Source organism: Delphinapterus leucas, chromosome 3 (genome assembly GCF_059928025.1).
Source record: "Delphinapterus leucas isolate spDelLeu-1000000601 "Yukka" chromosome 3, BTC_Dleu_Yukka2, whole genome shotgun sequence".
In the NCBI taxonomy this organism is placed as follows: Eukaryota; Metazoa; Chordata; class Mammalia; order Artiodactyla; family Monodontidae; genus Delphinapterus; species Delphinapterus leucas.
Genome location: NC_143131.1, coordinates 15,982,340 through 15,996,000, shown reverse-complemented (window position 1 = coordinate 15,996,000; position 13,661 = coordinate 15,982,340). Strand labels below are relative to the sequence as shown.

The window sequence follows — 13,661 nt, the reverse complement described above, 5'->3', positions numbered from 1 at the left end:
TCCTTTGCTGATGGAATCTGGTGTGTGTTGGGGAACATGAAATAATTAGTGGGATAGGTAGGCTGGAGTCAGGACAACTTTAAAAGCACTGGTTCTCAACCAGGTGATGTGACCCCCAGGGGATATTTGGCACTCTCTGGAGGCATTTCCGGTTGCCGTAGTAGAGATGCTGATGGTACCTAGTAGGCAGAGGCCAGGCATCTGCTAAACATCCCAAGGTGCACAGGACGGCCCCACCACAAAGAGTTATCTGGCCCAAGATGTCAGTCATGCCGAGAAACCCTACCTTACTTAAAGCTAGGCAGCAGCGTTTGGGCTTGGTGGTAAAGAGGCTACACTGTCCTTGTTAAAGGCTTTTGAAGAGAGAATTTCCTGAGAAAAAATTTAGAAGGGTTGATAGGGAAGTGATGTGGTATAGTCTATAGAGGGTAGATTGGCTGGGAGAGTGTGGCAATAATTCAGAGGTGTAGAGATGAGGGTTTTGGACCAGGGTAGAGATGGCGGTGAGCGAGAGGAAGTTAGATATGAGACGTGTGGCGGAGGAGGTGAAGTAGCAGGGCTGGCGGTGATGACGCCCAGCCTTGTCAAGCCCTGATGGCCCTGAGCGCAGTGCTGGCAGCTCCGCCAGGAGAGGAGAGTGGGAGAGATGAGCTGGCTTCTGGGTGCCTGTTGCATTGTATTCTCTGGAGCCCGGATCATTTCAGATTCTGTACCCAGCATCTACGCACCACGTGGACCAGAGCAGCTGAGGTTTCTGTTGTATTGACTGTCAGCTCCAGGTCCACAGTGGGGGAACAGCCAAGCTGGCTCCGTGGTGTGGCAGTTTTGTTTCCTGCCCAGTGGAAGAGAAACACGTTGTCTCCGTCATAAGGTTCATCCTGCTGTGGGTCAGTTGCGTGGGCGAGCCTCCTGTCCCAGCCTCTAAGGAATGGCTGGAAATACATCAGGGTGAGGCCGCAGGGAGCCTTGGGGCTCGGCTGCAATTATGGGCTGGGGGGGGGGGGCTCCAGAGGAAGCCCTGCTCTGTTCCACCCACCTCATGGGTCCATTTGTTGGTCTTGCCGAACAAACGGGGCAGAGCTGAGAGTCGTAAGAGCCCATTTGAAGAAGTGGGGCTGTGTCGAAAGATAACTGCTGATGTAAGCACAGAAGATGCTTCACAGCTCATGTATTTTTAGGTGTTTCAAAAATACACTCCTCTGGTTAGGTGGCCTTCCAGACCGAATCTGTAAATGCGTTTGACGTTGTTCCTGAATTAACTTCGAAGCCTGCAAAAGGTGTTGGCAGGCAGCAGCCAGCTGGAGACGACGTGTGGATTGCAAGTGAGTTCACCTGGGCTGCCTGCGGTGTTCACGCCGGGCAGGGCAGGCTGTGGAGTTCACTGTTGCAGGCCTGCAAGTCTAAAGCTGAGATTCATTTCCTTGAGTTCAGTCTTCCCAGAGAAGAGTTTTGGGGGTTGTTTTCCGTCCCTTTCCAAAGCCAGTGTCAAGTAACAGCGCGCCTCTCATAGATGGCCCGAAGGCCGGATGGCCAGCAGGCTTGGCGTTTGTCTCATACCAGGAACAGCGGAATACAGTGTGGTTTGTCAGGGTGTTTTTTTTTTCACATGAAGTCAAGACTGGTGTTGCCAAAAGATGATTGTAACCATCTGTCTGACTCTGTGTATTTTTAAACTTGACCAAACATTTATGCTGTTGAGTTGCCATTTCTACATCGGCACATGATGGTGGCAATTAGGAACTCTGTTTTTGTTAATTTTTTTTCCCCTTTCCTGCCTCTTTTGGGTCAGATTCCTTTCAACAGGGAGGGAATATGAGTCAGAAATTCACTCAGATTAAATGGAAATGTCATTTCTAAATATAAGAGCTTGAATTTAGTAAAATCTTGAGTTATCGGTTGTGATCAAGTTTTCTTTTCAACCAACTTGCACGCTTAACGGTTTTAATTGTTTCATTGGACAGGGATGGCAAGTAATTTTGTCAGGGAGAAGGTGGCTGTAGAGCACGAGAATGCAGTTAAAACAGGAACCTGTTTGGTGGATTGGTTGCGAATTTGTGTGCCCCTAATATATCTATGTTCATTCAGCCCTGCCTGTGTGCCAGGCTGCGTGAGAGACTCCAAGGATGCAAAATTCATCTTGCTCGTGCTAATTGTTTCTTGAAAGACTGAATAAATGAAAGGCACTGTCCCACCAGGACCTCCTAGCTTATTGATGAATGCAGACACAGCAAGCCTTTGACAGTAGCCCGGGGTGACAGTGAGTGTGATAAAAGTGCTGGGAACACAAAGCATGAGCGTCGCAGGAAGAGGTACGAGGGGGTCAGAAAATAATTTCCAGCTGAGGCACTAACCGTGCCGAGTTTTGAAGGAATTCCTGGAGGAATTCATCCAAGAGGGAGGGTGGCTCATTCCTGGCAGAAGATCAGCACGAGCACAGATTTCAAATAACGTGGTGCATTTGTCCAGCTGCAGGACATCCAAGATGCTGCAGTGAAGGTTGCGTGCAGCTGGCTGGCAAGATGGTCAAGAGCAGGTGAAGAAGGGCACTGTGTGTGAGTTAGTGACCTTGAATTCATTTATGAAGGCTGGTAGGGGACAGTGTCAGAGGTGAGTTTGGGGAAAACTCAGTCTGGCTGCAGGTGATGGATGAGTCCAGCAGGTATAACCGGTCTAGGAGGAGAGGTGACCAGCAAACCAGATGGGAAATGATGGGATTCCAAACCAATCCTGGGGGAGCTGGAGTATGAAACATACTAAGAGGTGGAATCTAGGTGTTCGCTTGGGATTGGGGGCGGGCAGCAGGCTGACGTTTATAGGATGACTGCTAGGTTTCTGGATCAACCATTTGGGTAGACCACGGTGCCATCTGCGAAGATGTGACTGTGTGAGAAGAGGCAGGTGTTTGGGGGAGCTCAGCCTTGTCCATGTTGAGTTTGGGCTTAGGGGCATCCAAGTGGAGATGCCCAAGCAGGCCGCTGAGTATACAGATCTGCAATTTAAAACTGAAGCTGCATTCAAGGTAGAGATCTGGGGAAGTAAGTCATGGCTATGTTTAGCTGTGATGATCGAGAGAGAAGGAAAGAGGAGAATGGTGGGTGGGGAGTAAATCTGGCTAGCGGTTCCCGCTTTTTTTTGTTTTTAATTTATTTATTTTATTTATTTTATTTTTGGCTGTGTTGGGTCTTCGTTGCTGCACGTGGACTTTTCTCTGGTTGTGGCGAGCAGGGGCTACTCTTCGTTGCGGTGCACAGGCTTCTCATTGCGGTGGCTTCTCTAGTTGAGGAGCACGGGCTCTAGGCGTGCGGGCTTCAGTAGTTGTGGCACACGGGCTCAGTAATTGTGGCTCACGGGCTCTAGAGCGTAGGCTCGGTAGTTGTGGTGCACAGGCTTAGTTGCTCCACGGCATGTGGGATCTTCCTGGCCCAGGGTTCGAACCCGTGTCCCCTGCATTGGCAGGTGGATTCTTAACCACTGTGCCACCAGGGAAGCCCGGTTCCCGCTTCTTAACAAGTCCTTCCCTTTAGAAGAGTTGTGGCACTGACTTGAACCAGTTTCCCTAGTGCCTTTCAGATTACTTGATCTCCATCCAGCTTTTCAGACCCACATGATGAAAAGCCATTGTAGTCTTGTTTTCATTAACAAAAACTGTAATACATGCCTGTGACTTACATAATACTTTCACATGGTGATGAGGTGGGGTAACAGAGGACGTGCTATTATTACTGATTGGAATCTCGAGCCTAGAGGGGTTAAGCAGTGTACCAGGGAAGGTAGGTCCAGGGTGAGGACTTCAAGTCTTCTAACTTGACCAAATCTTGCTGTCTCCATCATTTCTTCCTGTGTTGGAATAGTGACTTCCCAACGGTAACATGGATCCTCCGTTTCTACCAGCAGAGTGCATCTGAGGCCACTGGGTCACTGTTAGTGTTCTTAGTTATACTCAATTGTTTTTGGTGGGGGACTAGATACAGGTATTATACCCTTATGCCTTTTGAAAACCTTGAATTGGTAGATTCTGCACTGAAGCAATGCAGCGCATTTCTCCCAGTGTTTCATAGCAATAGGCACTGCAGCTGTTCCAGGTTATTAAAATGGGCAAGGAAATGTATTTTTTTTGTGAGTTATGTGGAACTTTTCTGACTAGAAAAAAATTTTTACGTGCTTCAAAATAGAATATACTTTCTATTTCTGAAAAGCCGTTAAGATGACCAGGAGATTTATTCTCATGGAATTTGGAATCCAGTATGAGGAAACCAGCACCTGGCCCCTCCTGGTGTTTGAGAGTTGCACGTATCCAGAGTTCCAAAGTGCATGGCGTTATCACGGTGGTTTGGGGGGCAGTAATAAGAAATACCTTTTTAGAGAGTGACCAATGGTACGAGCATGGAACACACTGTTGTCTCACAACTCTTAGGATTCCTTACTGCATTGTATCTTTGCCTCACTTGGTACTTAACTTACAGCTCGGCTCTTCTACACCCTCCATTCCCAGTTTCCATATTTACTTACATTACATGTTGAACTTTCCTTATTATTCCGCACATCTCTTACCCATGCAGCCTTTGTTTTAATGACAAAATAATCCATGCAGAGTGGTATGTTCAGGGGAGGGGGAGAAAAGATAGAGGTGCCCCAGCTGTAATTATTTTTGCTGATAGACCTCAACCATTTCAACTAATTTGAATAAACCATTAGGAACTGTGACTCTTGATGCCACGTTGTTTTACACATTCCTTTTAGGGAGATTCAGAAGTACCATTTGGCACGAATATGGGCACAAACAATGAAAACTCAGTGAGTTAAGTAGCTGAAGCGGTCCCCACTCCTGGAACTGTTAGGAGAATAATTCATTAGGACTTGGGTGCTCAGACTCTTTTCCTGAATATTCCTGTGGGTCGGCCCTGAAGACTGTGGGAGCTATTTGAAGAGTTTTATGCAGGAGAGTTTTTGTTTTCAGATGTTCATTTGTCACTTGTGAAGCTGGGATTGAACATGCAAGACCGAGTGGGAGATCAGTGGGAAAGGAGGCTTTCGGGGACATCTGAGCAAGTGAGGCCAGGGCGGTGGAGATGGAGAAAAAGGGGGTTGACTCTAGAGTTAATTGAAAGTGGGGTGTACAGCACATGGAGACAGTGGCCACTGTCAACGTGGCTGGAGAGTCTGGGACGATTCCATGCTGTACATAGGTGAGTGGGGAAGGGCGTCATCACAGACCCGAGGGCAGCACCCCACAACCAGGATCCAGGATCCTGCCCTCACCTTCACTCACTGGCTCTGTTCCTTCCTCTGTCAGAAGAGGCAGAAGCGTGGCCTCTGCGCTGCCCACAGGTCAACGTTATGTCGGAGCAATTGAGGGTGTGCGGCAGTGTGTCTGCATAGGTCAGCTTGTCCTCTGTGTCCCACAGTTCTGAAATGTCAGTAAAGCTGTTTTGGAAACCTGTAGACTTAATTGTCATTTAAAATCTGGGGACAAGCCTGTTAAGAAATGACTCAGGTCATTAGTGAGAAGGTGAAACAGTAAAACGTGTGCCTTCGTGTTCTAAGAGCCTAATTTATGTCTGGAACTAAGTGGAGGTGCTTACAGTAGGAGACATTTTTAACTCTAAATGAGGCAAGGTTTCCTATAATCTTAAAAAATAACTATTAAAAAATTGGATTATTTCTCCATACCAGCCAAACACACATTTTATGTATTCTTTAGTTGTTTTTTTTTTTTTAAAGGAGAGATATCAGGTTATTGAGTTTGGGCTCAAATTCAGTCCGGTTTTTTGCTGTCCCTGTTGGCACATGTGAGTCCATTGGTTGAAGTTACTGTCAGCTACAAATTATATAAGATGGCGACTCAACAGTGGAACAGCCTTTAGACGTGTTGGAATGATTTTTGAGCCAGAAACCCTTGCTGGGCATCAGCTCACAGGCCACCAGCTCCCACTGCGCGGCAGTGACCGGGCTCGGTCTGGGAAGGTACGTGATGCGTTAGCGGGTCCACCCGGCGTGACCGCCAGCAGAATCCTTGCCACTCTAGGGGCTGCCTTAGTGCTGACCGTCTGCTGTTCAGAGAGGCCAGCTTCATTCCTCTGGAATCCCCGGGGAGTGGGTGCGAGGCAGACGTGTGTCATCTGTAACTGCCACGCCACCGACCACATTGTCCTTCTGAAACACACCTTCCAGCTACTTCATTGGGCCAAGTGCGATGTGAATTACTCAAAAGCGAAACTAGGCGTTAAGACTGTTGTGGATGTTCTGTCTTCATCTTTGCTAACAAGCCTTGGGTGTCCTGCCCCCATACGAAATCCACGTCATGCACGCTGTCAGGGCGAGTGGTACCTTAAGCCAGCAGTCCCTCACCTTTTTGGCACCGGGGACCGGTTTCGTGGAAGACAGTTTTTCCCCGGACGGGGATGGGGCGGGGGGTGATGGTGCAGGCGGTAATGTGAGTGATGGGGGTGGTAGATGAAGCTTCACCTGGCGCTCACCTCCTGCCTTGTGGCCTGGTTCTTAACAGGCTGCAGACCGGTTTCGGTCCACGGCCCGGGGCTGGGGGGACCCCTGCCCTAAGCCATGCTGGGAGACTAGTCCCCCAAACAGGAAGGGGTAGCATGCCTACGAGGTTTTGACCAAAATAATCACTTTCAAAGGAAAGCTTTTAGTAAAAGGTTATGATGTTTTTCATGAGTGAATCAATACATTTTTAAAAAGTCTCATCTCAGAATTTTACGACCACCATACACATAGGTTATGAATGGGGAGTGCAAAAATTTTCGCGATTTAGGCATGTTATTTTCTTAAAAAGATATGTTCGTGATGGATTACTCTTCTAACATTACTTAAATTTAATAGTCAAGTTGATGCCCTGACGGGCTTTTCTGTTTTACTTGTAGCTGAGAAAGGAGATCGGCAGCACGCCTACCTATCTGTATAAAGACGGACGGCACTGACTGTCTTGACTTCTGCCAAAGTAGGAAAAAGAACATGTTTCACAGGAAAATGGACAGTCTTGATATTTCACAGAATAACAATAATCATGCATACAACTACTGGAAAGGTAGAAATAGGCCTGACGTTTTAGACCAACCAGAGGAAGTGGCCAGACACCCAGAGCCTCAAGCATCACGTACCTGCCTGCCTCACCTGTGCAAACAGTCGATGTAAAAGAAGCCACGAGCACCTGTGGCCAAGGTGTTGATGGAGGGTGTCTGGCATCCTCCAGGGAACCATGTGGTTCTCTGCTCTCCTTTAGAAGTAGGACCCTTTCCTTCCCCAGAGGACAAAGCTTCCACCTTTCTTTCTGGCCACATCCTCCCCATGGTGCTATGACAGGGAAAAGTGGCCTCTCTAGAGAGTGGAGGTTTCCAAAGACCTGAACATTCATACATGAAAGCTCCACGTCTTTTAATTTTTTTTAAATTGAAGTGAAATTTATATAACAGAAAACTAAACACTTTAAAGTAAATTCAGTGGCATTTAGTACATTCCGTGTTGTACAACCAGCACCTCTGTCTAGTTCCAAAATGTTCTCATCACCCAAATGGAAACCTTGTACTTGCAAAGCAGTCACCCCCGAGTCCTGCCTCGCCCCACCCTCCCCTCTGCCCATGGTGACTACCACCAAGCTTTCTGTCTCTGTGGATTTACCTGCTCTGGAGGTGTGAACATCTGTATCTCGCTTCTTTGACTTAGTGTCGTGTTTTCAAGGTTCATCTACATTGTAGCCTGTATCAGTACTTCATTTCCTTTGCACAACTGAATAATATTCCATTGTGTGGATGTGTACCGCATCTTGTTTACCCATCTGTCTGACGACGTGCATTTGGGTTGTGTCCACCTTCAGGCTCTTGCGAATGATGCTGCTATGTATTTGTTGGAGGACCAGCTTTTAATTCTTTTGGGTGCATACCTAGGAGTAGAATTGTTGGGTCATATAGTAATAACTCTTTAACCTTTTTAACCTTGTTTTGGTTCAAAATGTTTCCAAAACATGTTATAGACCTCCTTACATTTGAAAACAGTTAAGACGGGACACACGATACTTGATGTTCCTGGCAGTCACTGTGCATATAAATGATTACAAATTGCTATAATACGGTACAGATGCACTCAGGATGTTCAGACTTTCTGTCCAGTGTTTCTTGCTTTTCTTGTGCTGTGCTGTGTTGCCACCCCCTGCCAGTGAATGTGAAGAGAAGGCTCTGGAATTAGGTTGCCTGCATTCACATCTCACCTCTACCACTTACTGGCTATGTGGCCGAATGCAAAATTTTATCACTCTGCCTCAAATTCCTCCTCTGAAAAGTAGGTGTAGTAACACTGTGAACCTCCTAGGGTTATTGTGAGTGGCGAAAGGGTCAGGCCCTGTTCATTAGTCTGCTCGGGCTGCCATGACAAAAGACCACCGACTGACTGGCTGGCTGAAACAACAGACATTTATTTTCTCACAGGTCTGGAGGCTCAAAAGTTTGAGATCAAGGTGTCAGCAGGGTTGGTTTCTCCCGAGGGCTCCTTCCTTGGCTTGCAGACAGCCTCCTTCTTCCTGTTTCTTCACATAGTCTTCCTGTGCACATACATACGTCCCCAGTGTTTCTTGGTGTATCCAAATGCCGTCTTCATATGAGGACGAGATTAGGGCCCACCTGAACAGCCTCATTTTAATTTAATCATCTCTTTAAAGGTCCTGTCTACAGGTATACTTGCATTTGGAGGTACTGGGGGTTAGGGCTTCAGTGTGTGAATTGGGGGAGGGGGCTGAGTCAGCCCATAGCTCTCCATCAAGCCCGTGGTGCAGTGTATGCACCACAGAAGCTGGCAGGTAGGTGGTGACGGCTGCAGGGTCCTACCCCCACCCCTTCTCATCTGCTGCTTCACTTGTGTCTGACAATCAAACTTCGTTAGCCCTTCTTGAAGAAGGACAAATGAGTAGTTTATGTCCATATGGAGGAGGCATGAGGCATTTTGCTTTACTAACTCTGTAGCCTCTGTTTCGCTGCTCTGAAGATTTTGCTTAATTTCTGGCCTGGATTTGGTTCCAGAAAAGATAAGATTTCCAGTGAGCTATTTTCCAGATAAGTTACATGGCACTTCCCGCGGTGTTTGAGATTACTGAAAGAATACCTAGCGCTTCCAAAGTGGTCTTGTTGCTTTTTAAAAGCTGAAGATATGTAACATAAAGTTTACCATCGTGACTGTTTTTCAGTGTACTAAATACTTCTGCAATGTTGTGCAACCGTAGCCACTGTCTACCTCCAGAGCTTTCTCACCGTCCCAGACAGAAACCCTGTACCCATTAAGCAGTAACTCTTCATCCACCACCCCGCCCTGTTTCTCTTAATTCTTTAATCCTGCCATTTCCTAATAGCCACTAGATGAGAATCGGAGTCAGGAGATCACTGGGGAATAGGGATCTGGGCCTCACTGTGTCACCATCCTCTCTCTGGTTTACCTTTCACTGCAGTGCTCTTTGAAATGGCTTCATTCCTTTGCAAAAGATTTGTCCCCAAAGGTAAAGGAAGAATGTGTGAGTGGGGCTCAGGAGTCACTGGTCCCCTTAACGTACACTCGGCGGATTCTGGTAAAGCTCAGACAGCGGCTCCGGTGTGAGAGGTGGCATCTCTTCCCCTCCAGGCGTGGACCACGCTGAGCTGCTTCTGTCTCTGCCCAGCGTGGGTGGGGGTGAGATCCTGTGCCCACCCACTCCCCGCCCCCCCCAGCCCCGAGTGCCACCTGTAACCCGGGTCCCTGTGTCCCCACCCCCTGTCCTCGCAGACCTACATCGGCTCCATCATCGCCTCTGTGAACCCCTACAAGACCATCGCCGGCCTGTACTCACGGGACGCCATGGAGCGCTACAGCAGGTGCCACCTGGGCGAGCTGCCCCCGCACGTCTTCGCCATCGCCAACGAGTGCTACCGCTGCCTGTGGAAGCGCCACGACAACCAGTGCGTCCTCATCAGGTAACCCAGCCAGCAGCCACCACAGACACGGAGCCTGCTTAGCTTAGCGCATCAACCCCCAGATTTCTCAGATGGAGTTTTCCCTTTTGAATAGGCCGACAACTACAGCTTCCAAAAGACACGAGTTATTCTTTGGTTTATTTCAGTGGTCAGACATGGTCCTTCTATTGACTTATGGAAACATTGCATAGTTCTTCCAAATTTTAAATGTTTTATATATTCTAGAGCACTCATCAGAATGCTTGTCTGTTGCAGCAAGGTCTTGGTTTTTGCCAGTATGAGAAGATTACCCTAGAATCTCCCAAATTTAAGAATTTTTAATGATTTTAATTGGGTGTTCCTAAAGTTGACCTTTGAATTAGCCACAGAAGTGGGACTTACTATGTTATATGTTGAGGGAATGATAGAAAGGCATTTTTCTCAACCACTGTGCCACCAGGGAAGCCCCTGTGTTCTTCTTATTGGCAATATTTACCCATTACTCTTGTTCGGGGGTCCTTCGTTTGTAATCAATCAGAATTATATGAATATGGAAGGTAGAACACGTTCATATTGTCTCTCCCTGCCTCCCTCTATCACCTACTTTCTTTAAGGGAAGGGAAGCACCTGGGCAGATACATTCTCTCCTCTTTATTACCTTAACGGTGCTCATGCACTGGGCTGTAGAAACAACTTGGATAGAGGGACTGTCCATTTATGCATTTCAGTAAATATGAATCATTGTAACTTGCAGTTAATCAAAAATGAAGCTAACGCTTAGTATAAAAACAGAGTTTTTAAGAGTCACCTTCCCGGGCCTCCCTGGCGGCGCAGTGGTTGAAAGTCCGCCTGCCGATGCAGGGGACACGGGTTCATGCCCCGTCCAGGACGATCCCACATGCCTCGGAGCGGCTGGGCCCGCGAGCCATGGCCACAGAGCCTGTGCGTCTGGAGCCTGTGCTCCGCAACGGGAGAGGCCACAACAGTGAGAGGTCCGCGTACCGCAAAAAAAAAAAAAAAAAAGAGTCACCTTCCCAATTAACTTGCCTTATGACTAGAGCACTATTTGTGGGCTCTTTTAGATGACTTCACTGAAGTTCAGGAGTTAGAATTTAAGATCAGTATTTCAGCATACAGAATATAGTTTGATAAGATTAACAGAAAGAGTTTAATCTATTTTAGGAAGATCAAGTTGTTTTCCACACTTAGGTACCTAAATATTTGCCATCGATAATTGGCTGTGTTTATTACTTTCAGTGGAAAAAATGAGAGCATGACTCATATATCACTTGCTAGACAGAGCAGTTTGGGAAGAAAGTGAAAAATCAAATGAGATCATTGTGCATATATATGTGTGTGTAATAATACGGAAAGGGGTTGGCATGTTCCTGCCAAAGACTATGGCATTTAAAAAGAAGGCGGGGCTAGCCGGGAGTGAGAAGGAAGAGGGGACCCCAAACAAAAAGCTCTCATTGTGTAATGCTGATGTGAAAAGAGTAACTGTATTTATCTAAAGTAACTCAGGAAACAGCGTCTTTAAGAATAGATTTCTCATTAAAATGTGTTTTGGTTTTTAATAGACGTCTTGCAGTTTTTTTTAGTGGGGCTTGGGGCTGCGGGAATTAAGAGAAAATTGAGTATAAAAATAGAAATTGTAGGGTACAGTAGCCCTATTTAGATTTCCTCAGGCATGATCTGCCCCCTGGTGGTACAACGTGTTACTACTTTCAAAACTTTCACGCTAATTACCTATGAAACCAGAAAATAAGCCTATTTGGAATTAGGCAGGGACCACATAGATCAGTTTTTCTCTCACTTTACCAGCCTGTGTCACTGCTAGTCTCGTGGATTCTAGTCCAAGCGTTTTTTGTTGGTCTCACTTTCAAGAGTTTCCCTCTCTTAAGCTCTTTATTTTACCCTTCTTGTGTACGTTTAAGCCAATGCTTATGCTGTTGTAGTTTCTAAAATATAAATATATGTTTAAAACTTCCATGAGCTTTTTTTAAATCTAACTGACAAGGTCAGATTTTGATCTAGTACATTTTAAGTGAATATCAATTTGGGGCAGGCAGAGTTTAGTCTATTTAGTTTAGTCTGTTTTTCTCTTTTCAGTATGTATGAACTTTTAATGTAGTGTCGGCAAGGCCTGTGGTTAATTCATCTGTGCAACTCATTGACCAGGACAGTGTCTGATAGGAGGGCCAGCATCCAACAGCTGTCAGTCAAAGGATGGGTGGGCGGAACAGCTGTTGGTTTAGGACCTCTGCTTGCTTTGCAGAAGTTTTGGTTTTCCGAAATTGGAGTGATTTTTTCCTTAACTATGTCTTTTATATTCTGGAATAATAATTGGGTGTTTGGTCTTTTTCTATTCTAGTAGTATTTTAGAAATAACTGAATTGGAATAGTGAACAAAACTTGCATCCTGTGTCAGAAGGGCACCAGCCAGAATAAGGCATGGGGCCTGCCTCACGCTCATATCAAATGGTAGTTTACCTTGTTAAAAAAGAAAAGACCCAATCACTGCCCTTTAGGAACTTTTGTTCTGATGGGAAGAAACTGATGTAAATAAGTAATTTCAATACAGCCTGCCTAATGCTAAAATAGAAATGTGTACATGGTTGTTCAGAGAAGATGGCAATAGATGCTCAGCAAGGAATCGAAAATATATCTCAGAGAACGTGACATGTGATCATGAGTCCATTGGTACGTGGGAACAGCAGCAGGCACAGAGGGGACCCTGGAAGGGCACAGAAGCACTTGCAAAAACGTGTGGAAGAACAAGGAACGTATGCAAATAGAAGGTACGCCTGTAAGGTATGGGATCTGCTAAGGACATGAAGGAACTGGTGTTCGAAAGGCAAGGAGGGAACTGCCATTCATTGAGAAAGACCAGAAGCCTTCCCTGGGGGAGCCGAGGCTCGGAGCTGTTGAGGGACCTGCCAAGGAGACTGAGCGTGAGCTACAGGCACAGGACATGAACTTCTGTCTCCCTGTGTTAGTTTCGGAACAGAGTCCCACTTCCTGGTGCAGGGGCTCACCTTATGGGCTTTTTCCTGGTGCAGGGGCTCACCTTATGGGCTTTGCCCTGCTTGCTAAGACCTGCGGACCGAATCCTCTAGGCAGTAGAGAAGTTTCCAAAGTCTTGTAGCAAGCAGTGGAGTGATTAGTATATACTTTGAGAAAATCACGTGAATCAGGGCACTCTGATTCACAGGATGGAGAATGTCAGGTGTCAGCAGAGGTATCCTGTAAAGGGCCAGGGAGGACATACATATTTTCGGCTCCGTGGCTGAGATTGGCTCCATTACAACTACTCGACTCTGCCCTTGGAGTGCGGAAGTGCTCGTAGATAGAGCGCACGTGAACCGCCAGGCTGTGTTCCAATAAAACTTTATTTATAAAAACACGCAGAAGGGCAGACTTGGGGGCCACAGTTGGCCGATACCTGCACTGGAGGGGAGACTAGCCTGCGGGGTGGATAAAGGGTCCTGTTGCCATCGGAGGCCCTTTCCTTCAGGTGTGTTTTGATCCTTCCTCCCTGCTTTCCTGGGCACTTCGCTCCACCTTTGAGCCTCACTGCCCCTGATTCTTGGCCTCTTCTTTTCTACTGGATCATTGGCATTATCACTCAAAAATTTCTAGTATGCGTCTGCGTGACTCCCCAGACTTCAGTGCCTCCCCTGCCGACTTCTCCTCTGAGTTCCACACGTGTGTCCAGGCACCCTGAGGCATCAT

At 46.8% G+C, this 13,661-nt stretch overlaps 1 protein-coding gene across 7 annotated transcripts in view; it reads left to right on the top strand.

The window, feature by feature from the left end:
* The window catches only part of MYO10 (myosin X), a 218,081-nt gene that overhangs the window by 103,658 nt on the left and 100,762 nt on the right, over window positions 1-13,661 (top strand). For 6 of the 7 annotated variants that reach the window (XM_089908696.1, XM_022581422.3, XM_089908695.1 and 3 more), the window contains one exon: window positions 9,760-9,947. In XM_089908696.1, coding sequence (XP_089764822.1) covers window positions 9,760-9,947 — 188 coding nt within the window. The other variant, XM_089908698.1, reaches the window with a different exon arrangement.